The sequence below is a fragment of the Clarias gariepinus genome, chromosome 2 (assembly GCF_024256425.1).
Source record: "Clarias gariepinus isolate MV-2021 ecotype Netherlands chromosome 2, CGAR_prim_01v2, whole genome shotgun sequence".
In the NCBI taxonomy this organism is placed as follows: Eukaryota; Metazoa; Chordata; class Actinopteri; order Siluriformes; family Clariidae; genus Clarias; species Clarias gariepinus.
Window position 1 is genome coordinate 40,118,333 of NC_071101.1, and position 10,124 is coordinate 40,128,456.

Sequence of the window (10,124 nt, forward strand, 5' to 3'; positions counted from 1 at the left end):
GAGATTAGATTAGATTAGATTATATCGCGCAGTGGTGTAAAGGTTAGCACTGTCGCCTTGCACCTCCAGAGTCCAGGTTCGATTCCTGACTGAGTGCATGGAGATTGCATGCTCTCAGTGCTTGGTGGGTTTCCTCAGGGTACTCCGGTTTCCTCCCAGTGACCCATACGCTGTGGATACTGGACACTGGATTTGGCTCCAGTGACCCTGTATACAGGATAAAAAGTTATACACAACAATGATTGAGTATTAGATTACATTTAACTTTATTGTCATTGTGCAAAGTACATGTTAAATGAGTAATACAGGGATGAGTCATGTGCACAGGGATGAGAGATGTCTTTAATAATGCCTCTCGCCCCTGGACAGACAGCATTTCTCATAAATGTCCTCCAAGGTGGGAAAAACTGAGTGCCGATGATTTGTCGGACAGTTATTTTTTTTGTTGTTGTTGTAAAGTTGTTTACGGTCCGAAGCAGTACAGTTGCTGTACCTATCTGAGATGCGGTTTGTTAGAATCCTCTCAAGGGCACAGCTGTAAAAGTTCACTAGTATCCTGGAGCACAGGTGGGACTTTTTAAATCTCCACTCTCTTTTGATTGCACCAATAAGAAAACATTAATTTAAAGAAAAAATCCCTTGCTACACTAATCCCAGCGCCTCTCCAAGTCTTGGATACCATCAAGTCCAAAGTTTTTTTTTTAGTAGGCTAGAGCTATGATCTGACTTCCTGCTTTAAACCTGAAACACTGGCCTCCCAGGAACTCCTTTAATGGCGTGAACATGTGGAAACAGCTTGGAGAAAGGTTAAGTTCCTGTAACGTGCAAGTGGTGGTGAATGATTGTGTGTACAGTTCCCGCAGACATATGCATTTCTTTCACAAATTGGCAGCAAGTTATTTGTTGATTTTAAAGGATCAGGTGTCCACTAGCCGAATGATGACAGGAATGACTGCAGCATCTTTTCCAGGATCGTAATTCACGGATATGCAGCCTTCTTTAAAAATGTTTGCACCATTCAAATGTTTTACTAAGAGTGTAAGTTACTGTACAGTATGTGTGTCCATCTTTGTGGCACAACTTTTGGGAAAACCACCGTATACTGGTGATGGTCAGGTGTTCAAGAAGGCGAATAAAATGTGTAGTTTGGATATTTTTAGGTTAAAAAAATAATATATTAATTTACTCTTCCTCATATCGAACAATATATTGGGCTTCTTGTTAATTGAAATAAAGCGATTGTAGAAGGATCTAAAGAAACATCAGACAACAAGCATCATATGATATCCTATGACGTACTCAATTCAATATTTATTTAGCACCCCACCCCCCAACTCATGCTGCATTTGAGTCTTAAAAAAGTCCTAAATCTTTCTTCCTGACTCTCTTTATTTACTAATAAAATAAAAAACCACATTCATTATATATCTCAGATTATACAGAGCATCCATCATCCAAGTCATGCGAATTTTAATATAGAACCACTATCACATTAGAATGAACGCATTCACAGAAACCCGTGATTTCTCCTGCTGTCATCACTACTGTCAGGGCTGCTGTTCTTGAAAATTAATCAATCCCTTCTGACCAATTTGATTTTAGAATTCAAGAGTGCAGTTGTATGAATAAAAATATCTATCAGATGTTTTTAACTATTTCAAACTTAAAGTAAAGTGGAGATCATGGACCACATGCATTATGTTGCTTCTCTGACCACTTTCCTTTTTTAATTCTCTGACCACATTTTTTTTTTCACTATGTGTCAATCTCAGCTTTGTAGTTTCTGTTTTATTTTATTTTATCTTTCTATAAGTTGTGAACCTTAAAAATTTTTTAGCATTTAGTTTGTTCATTTTATGTTCTTCTCACCTCACACAGCTAACAGGCACAATCCATGGGTAGAACTTAATAGCTAGAGCCACAAGGGGAGGCCAGAAACCTGCTTTATCTCTCCAGTTTGACACTAAATGACATACTAGATTTAAACCAGAAGGCACTATTTATTAAAATAAAGAAATAGTTTCTTAGAAAGTGAAGACATCTTTAAAAAAATGAAAAGATATATAATAATTATTCTTGTAAAATACAGTGTAACAGATAACAGCTTAAGCTCAAAATGGTCTTATTCTGTTGGGAAATCATTTTTGCTTCTTTCTAGGAATAAATGCTTAAAATAATACATTTTTTTGCTGATAGAAAAATATTTTGGAACTTTACATAAGTAAAGAAAGTCCTGAACTAGGTTTAGATTTTATACTGTATATTTTAAAAGAAAATAAAAAGAACAGAGAGAATTACTATTTGAATTTGCTTATATTTAAGATATTCTATTCTATTTATATACTGTACTTTTTATGAGAATTTCTGCTCACACTTAAAGTAACATCTTTAACATCAGGTGAATACTTATGAATTTACTGTACTTCAGAACCTGGAAACACTTCATAAAAAACTATTTAACACTAACTACAGTGTTTTGGTAATGAAAACAATGGCAGAAAAAAGTCTGGGAAAGTTTCTAGGAAAGAACTGTTCGCAGAAGAGTCCCTTCCCTACCAGATGAAATGGACAGGTTAAAGATTTTGTCCGCTTTACTTTTCAACCATGGGTGTTTTTTCTTGTCTCTTTTTCATTAAGAGACAAAAAGTGAATGACCAGAAAGAATATCTCTGTCTCGAGCCTCATTCTTTTAACCCAGATATTAAACGACATCTGGACCCTGAAGAGAACAGGAGATGTGAGGGGAAGATTAACACAAACCTGATTTTACTGGAGTTGGCGCTCAGACAGCATACCATGAAGGATCTTCTCTGTAACCAGTGCAATACAATGAAGATCAGGAACAAATAGAATTCAGTTGATCAAAATTACCCTTTCAGAGTTGAACAACCTGCTTGTCGATGACTGGCACGGAATCATCTATTGCTACATTCCAAAAGTTGGCTGCACTGTATTTAAAAGGACCATGATCGTTCTGAGTGAGAGTCTGAAGGTGTATGGGGTACCTTACAGAAACCTTAATGACATCCTCATTGTACAGTAGACGTTCATGGATCCTCTCTACAGCGCCTTAACAAATACCCTAAGAATGTGATGAAAGAAAAACTTTCTGTACAAGAAGTTATTGTTGCATAATCATAGGGATATAGACAAATCAGCCATAACATTATGACCACCTGTCCAATATTGAGTAGGTCTCCACTTTAGCCACTACAACAATGAGGCAGTGTGTATTCTGACACCTTTCTATGGGGACCAGCATAATTCTTTTCAGCGCTACAGTGCTACAATGCTACAGTGGATCTTCCACTGGATTGGACTAGATGAGCCAGCCATTATTTTTCAAGTGCATCAGTGACCCTTGGCCCATGACCATGTTGCAAGTTCACCAGTTTTCCTTCCTTGGACCACTTTTGGCAGTCGCGATCAACTGCAGATCAGGAACATCCCACAAGACCTGGGGGTATTCTAGAAAGCTTGGTTTGATTACCATTTAGTAAATCACAACCTCTCGGTTGATTTACCGCAAACCCGCATACCATGAGTATGTCGGTTCCAAAACAACTGAGAAGAGTAAGTTTAATCAACCTCCTTTCAAAATAGAAAATCAAACAGAGATTTTAATGCACACATATGAAGAATTCAAGCCAATAATAATGAAAAAAGCAATACGGCTGCACCGGCTAAAGAAAGAGAGTTGGCTTGGCAAAAAATAACGGACAGAGTAAATGCGTGAGTGTATTAAATTCGCAAATTTAACATCACCTCCCCTTTTATTATAATGCAAAATAATTAAACACCACTTTTGCATCTTTTTGACTGGTAAATGAAAGTATTTGAAAGCATTTACTTTTCCTGCCATTAATTTCTTTAGGTAAAAAATACCAAATGTATATTGACTAGGAATTTATGGTTTCTTATTTAATAAGGGGTAATCCTTCTGGAGCCAGAAGCCAAGTACATCTCTGTTGTTTGCCAAAATCTGTAGCGGTTCCTCTGGGCCATCTTCTTCAATACAAGGAGGGTGGCTCTCCCCTCTTAAATTGGCAATGTTGTGAAGCACAACAAGCCACTATGATGTCTCATGCCCTCTCTGGACTGACCTGTGCCCACGCAGGTTCAGGGTAGGGTGGCATTAAATAGGGCAGACAAGGTTATTCTCTGTCCCCCAGCAAGTAACTATTTTACTGTCCTGTAATGGTTTAAGTGTACAATACAGTGAGAGCGTGTGCGCGACTTTGCCTTGTCAGCGTACCATGTGCTTCAATGAGCTCAATCTTCCATGTTTGACTTTACTAGCTTCCAGTTGTGTATTGTTTAACTATATTGTTCTTTTTTTTTTTTTGCTTGGTTGTGTGATTGGATATTTCTTTTATGCACACTCGGTCCGCGAGCAGCACTAGGACCAGGAAGTAGTCTGGTCGCGACACAGAAAGCATAAAAGGAGATAAAATGGCGCATCACTCCATTACTCACCTTTTTTGGGTTTCTATTCCTGACGAGTGTGTGTTGTTAGAATTAACTCTTGCTCTCATTCGGAGAGAGTTCTAATAATAATACGTGTGGTTGTCCTGCCAATTCGCGTTATTTCGGCGTTTGGGTTTACCGTCCATGCTACACGGGCTAACTGCTAAGTCTTCTGCTTCACCTCCAGTTAGTTCATGACAGAATGACTGAGCCCACATCTGCAGTAAACCCAGTGGATTATGCTCACCTCTGCGATGTGGTAAACAGGCATGCCGAGTTGATCGAGCAGCTGACTGGCAAGGTTGCGTCTCTTCGCGGCAGCGTCCAAGACCATTGCGGCCTTGCGCCGTATGGTGGCGTTGCAGCGGGAGAATGCGGCCGTCCGCAAGGCTGCTCCTCTTCCAGTTTCCCTGCTGCCCGTCGCAGCGGCTGCTGCACCGAAACCTTAACCCTCCTCTGATGTTTGCCTTGCACTTCCGGATAAATGGGATGGCACAGATGGGAAGTGTAGCATTTTTCTAACCGCACTGGAACTCGTGTTTGAGTATAATTCCACCAGGTACTCCACAGACCAGTTGCGTATCGCCCTTCTCATCTCGTTGCTACCCAGGCAGGCACCTGAGTGGGCCACAGCGTTTCTGCGCTCCGATTCAGACACAGCGCACTCCTACAACAAATTCACCCGCCAACTTAAGCTCACCTTTGAACATCCTGCCGGCGAGGTAGAGACAGACACCAAACTGAACCACTTATGGTAGGGAGGGTCGTCCGTGAGCCGTTACACTCTGCGGATTTCTCTGCGCCTATTGTGGATCGGTGGCGCACCACCAAGCTATTTGTCCACTCTGCCTGGGAAACGCTCAGATCCGGTGAGAAATGAGGGTGGCTCATCTCCAACTCTCCACCACCTCGATCGACTCCTCCCGTCTCACGGTTCAAATACACCTCCAATTTGGCCACAAACGAGTCAGAAGTACTGTGTTCATCGATTCCAGTGCCTCAGGTAAATTCATTGACTTTTCTTATGCCAAAAAATAGGGTGCAAAACTTGAGGCGTTATCCCAGCCTGTGTGGATTACATCTGTCGACGGTCGGCCCCTTTCCAGCAGTCCCATCACAACCCAAACTCAACCCATCACCCTCCTTATTGACCAACATCAGGACCAGCTTAGATTTCATGTCACCTCCATCTCCTCTCCTCTCATCATCCTTGGACACAAAACCGGATTCTACAGTGGGGTGCAACCTGCACTGAACTATGCCTACGGGCTTCAGCTGGGACGTGCTCTAGGGAGTCCGAGTCCAATGGCGTCGACGTTAACCCCATCCCTGCCGAATACAGGGACCTAGCTAAGGTTTTCTGTAAAAGATGAGCCACTCACCTTCCTCCTCACCGGCCTTACGACCTGGCAATAGACCTCCAGCCAGGCACTGCCCAGGCCTGCGGCCACCTTTATTCATTGTCATCTACAAAGACGCAGGCGATGAAGAAGTATGTAACTGACGCTCTCTGCCACGGCACCATCCCGCCCTTCTCCTCACCTGCAGGTTTTTTTTTCGTAAAGAAGAGGGGCAGCAAACTTCGTCCATGTGTCGACTATCGGGGGCTCGACAACATCACTATCAAAAACCGACACCCGTTGCCTCTTACCATCTCAGCCCTGGATGCTCTCTAAGGTGCCACTATTTTTACAAAGTTGGACCTCTGGAGCACCTACAATTTGGTGCGCATCAGAGAGGGTGATAAGTGGAAGACGGCCTTCATCACCCCTACCGGACACTATAAGAGCCTAGTAATTCCCTTTGGACTGTGCAATGCCCCCGTCGGCTTTCAACACTTCATTAACGATGTCCTCTAGGCCGGTGGGCATTTATTTACTTGGACTACATACTCATTTACTCCTGCACCGTTGACGAACACATCCAGCACTTCTCCAAAAAATTCAATAGCACTCAGCAGTAATACAGGGTAGGGGACCGCGAGCTGCTGGCCATAAAGTTCCAGGGCGCCAGGGAGACATTCACCATCTGAACTGACCATCAAAACCTTATCACCATCCGAAACCTAAAACAGCTAAACCCCAGACAGGCGTTGTGGGCGTTGTTTTTTGAAGATTATAATTTCCACCTCTTGTACCGCCGGGGGTCCAAAATGAGGTAGACGCCCCGCGGATGGACCCCGCGCCTGTCCTTCAAAGATCATCGTGCCACTACAGTTGGACCTGGAAGCAAGGGTCTGCCAGGCACAGACCACAGAGGCCAAACTGGCAGGTGTGCCGCCTGGACGACTCTATGTTCCCAACATCATGAGATCAGAAGTTCTCCAGTGGGGTCACTCCTCACCCATCTCGGGACATCCGGGAACACGACGCACCCTCCAGTTCCTCCAGCGCGACTTCTGGTGGCCATCCATAGCGAAGGACATCAATGAGTTTGTCCAGGCATGCCCGGTGTGCGCCAGGGCAAAAGGCACCAACCGACCAACATCAGAAGAACTTCAACCTCTCTCGGTTTCTCGTCGACCCTGGACGCACATTGCTGTCGACTTTGTCACGGGCCTGCCGGTCTCCGAAGGAAAAGACACCATCATGACCATTGTCGACTGGTTCTCTAAGGCTGTACCCAGTACCTGGTCGATTGGGAGGGCTACGGCCCTGAGGAGCGGTCTTGGATTCCGACCCCAAACTTATTCGAGACTACCGTCGTCGGGTATCCTCCACCACAGGACCTCCTGCCGGTTCTGGACAGGGGGGTACTGTCATGCACACTCGCTCCGCGACCGGCACTAGGACCCAGAAGTGGTACGGTCGCGACACAGGAAGCATAAAAGGAGACAAAATGGCGCATCACATTGCTCAGTCATTGAGTTCGCCCATGCTGGTTCCGACGCAGCGCTTCCTACTTGTGAGTACTCACCTTTTCTGGGTTTCTCTTGCTGACGAGTGTGTGTGTTGTTAGCAGGTTTAATTGTGTAAACTCCTGCTCTCAATCGGAGAGAGTTCTAATAATAATACGCGTGGTTATCCTGCTGATCCGCGCTATTTCCGTTTGGGTTTACTGTCCACGCTACACGGGCTAACTGCTAAGTCTTCTGCTTCACTTTCGGTTAGTTCGTAACAATTTTTCTGTAGCGTTCTATTGAACTTTAATGCGTTTACACTAAATGTGTTGAAGATTGGTTTAGCCTACTACATGGCAAGTTCAACCCCATTGTTAGGAAGCATGTTGGTGCTTTGTTTTATTTTCTACTGTTAAATTAGTTAATTGTTAGTTTAGGTTGAGTGTTACGCCACCCTTGTACTTTTGTTTCCTTATTTTTAGGGAGTCAGAGCGTCGCTTGCACTGAGGATTTCGGGTTTATTTAGTATTTCTTTTGTTAATTAGTTCAGATTTAGAAATAAGGTTCGTTTCTTTTGTTTCTTTCTTTGATTTGGGTGACACTCAAATCAAACATTTTGTTGTTTCTAAATTCCATACAATTTTACAATGTAATTAAAGAGTTTATGAAATCACTCCTGTTCTACTAGTCTTTCTGAATCAGTTCCACGCCCCGCTGCAATTGTCTCTCATTAATGTTTCGATTTAAGCAAAGCTTACTCTCACTTATAATTACTTCAGTCTAGATCTGTTTACAGAGCTCAGAGTCCCTTCCCTACCAGATAAAATGGGCAGGTTAAAGATTTTGTCTGCTTTACTTTTAACCATGGGTGTTTTTTATTATCTCTTCTTTATTAAGAGACAAACAGTGCATGACCAGGAAGAATATCTCTGTCCTAAGACTCATTCTTTTAACCCAGATATTGAACGACAGCTGGACCCTGACGAGAGGGGGAGATGTGAGGGGAAGATTCACACAAACCTGATCCCACTGGAGCTAAAGCTCAGACAGCATACCAGGAAGGACCTTCTCCATAACCAGTGCAATACCATGAAGATCAGGAACAAATGGAATTCAGTTGATCGAATTCCCCTTTCAGAGTTAAACAACCTGCTTGTCGATGACCGGCATGGAATCATCTATTGCTACGTTCCAAAAGTTGGCTGCACTGTATTAAAAAGGATCATGATTGTTCTGAGTGAGAGTCTGAAGGTGTATGGGGTACCTTACAGGAACCCTAATGACATCCCCATTGAAGATGTTCATGGATCTTCTTTACAGCACCTCAACAAATACCCCAAGAAAGTGATGACAGAAAAACTTAAGACGTACAAGAAGTTCATATTTGTGCGAGATCCATTTGTCAGACTGATTTCAGCATACAGAGATAAGATACAAAATCCAAATCAAAATTATTATGAAACAATTGGGATGAAAATATTAAGCAAATTCAGAAATGTGTCTAATCCACCAGCATCGGCAAAGGAAGCAAATGCTGCAGGTATCATTCCTTCTTTCTACAACTTTATTGAATATATAATAAGTCTTCCATTTCCAGATGACGCAGACATTGATGAACACTGGCGAGAAACATTTCAAATGTGCCATCCCTGCTTGATTAATTATGACTTTATTGGAAAAATGGAAACCATGGAAGAAGATGTTGCTCACTTACTACGAATGCTCCATGTTGATAACCTTGTCAGCTTTAAAGCCTGGACTATTACAGCAGAGACAAGTTGGATTAAAAAATGGTATTCGGACATCTCCAAAGAACGGAGAAGGAAACTATATGAAATTTATGAAGCAGACTTCAGACTGTTTGGATATGAAGATCATGAAAATGTATAAAATCTCAATTCTAAAAACATCATCTAAATTTTTTCTGTTCTGTAATATGATTGTTGTCTTTGTTCACTTGTTTGAAAAATCTTGTGTAAGAACTTGGCATTAGTCCACTTTATTGATTTCAGATGCATGTGTGTTATGGTGACAGAAAATATCTGCTCTTGTTCTACACTTCATTTTGAGGCATTACAAGTGCCTCTTTTTTGGTTTAAAAATTAAAGCTCTCTAACCTTTCTTTAAAAAAAAACATCTTTCCAAGCAGAAAATCATTATTATTGAATTATACTACATGAGGTCCAAAAATGCTGGCAGAATGAATTTTATGTTTTACCAGAATTCCTGATTGTTGCAAATGCAAGAGAAAAAAAGGGTTTTTTGTCTGTTTATTTTTCCCTTTGCATTGTATTTATGCATCACAAGAATTTTTATTAGTAGGACAACCTCAGTATCACCTGTATCATGTGCTTATGCTTAAATGGTGCCCTAAGTAAGTTCTAAGTACTAAGTAGTGCATATCATTATCGTGCCTAATGCATGTTAATATGTGTACAGTATAAGTCATAGTTTTATAAGCTATATTAAACCACATTTGTTCAATATTAATGCACTAATGTGTTTAAATATATTGTTGTAGGAACAATTACATATGATGAGTTATGTCATTAATATAAACCTTTATATTGTACCCTATCTGACAAATAAATAAATAAATTGTTTGACCATTGTTAGCTTTGATTACAGCCCACAAGGTTTAAGTAATTTCATGTGTAAAAAGTATTTCTCATGCTCCCAGAAACACTCTTCCACAATTTAGATGGATAGATAGATAGATAGATAGATAGATAGATAGATAGATAGAGTGCTGTGAAAAAAAGTATTTGCACCCAATTTTTTTTTTTTTTTGTATATTGGTCACACTTTGAGATCATCA

General features: G+C 41.5%; 1 protein-coding gene across 1 annotated transcript; it reads left to right on the forward strand.

Moving 5' to 3' along the window:
- Positions 1-4,839: 4,839 nt before the first annotated feature.
- LOC128540981 (carbohydrate sulfotransferase 12-like) lies at positions 4,840-9,196 on the forward strand. The gene is made up of 4 exons (XM_053511032.1): positions 4,840-4,928; positions 5,027-5,189; positions 6,684-7,176; positions 8,265-9,196. The coding sequence occupies exons 1-4, from the start codon at positions 4,840-4,842 to the stop codon at positions 9,194-9,196; spliced, it is 1,677 nt and encodes a 558-aa protein (XP_053367007.1).
- Positions 9,197-10,124: the final 928 nt, after the last annotated feature.

What these genes read in the sequence shown, in the direction of transcription:
- LOC128540981 (XM_053511032.1), top strand. Translation starts at nt 4,840, where the DNA reads ATGCGGCCGTCCGCAAGGCTGCTCCTCTTCCAGTTTCCCTGCTGCCCG. An exon ending in AACCTTAACCCTCCTCTGAT is followed by an intron (nt 4,929 to 5,026) that starts GTTTGCCTTGCA and finishes TAATTCCACCAG; the next exon opens with GTACTCCACAGACCAGTTGC. An exon ending in TTGAACATCCTGCCGGCGAG is followed by an intron (nt 5,190 to 6,683) that starts GTAGAGACAGAC and finishes GTGCCACTACAG; the next exon opens with TTGGACCTGGAAGCAAGGGT.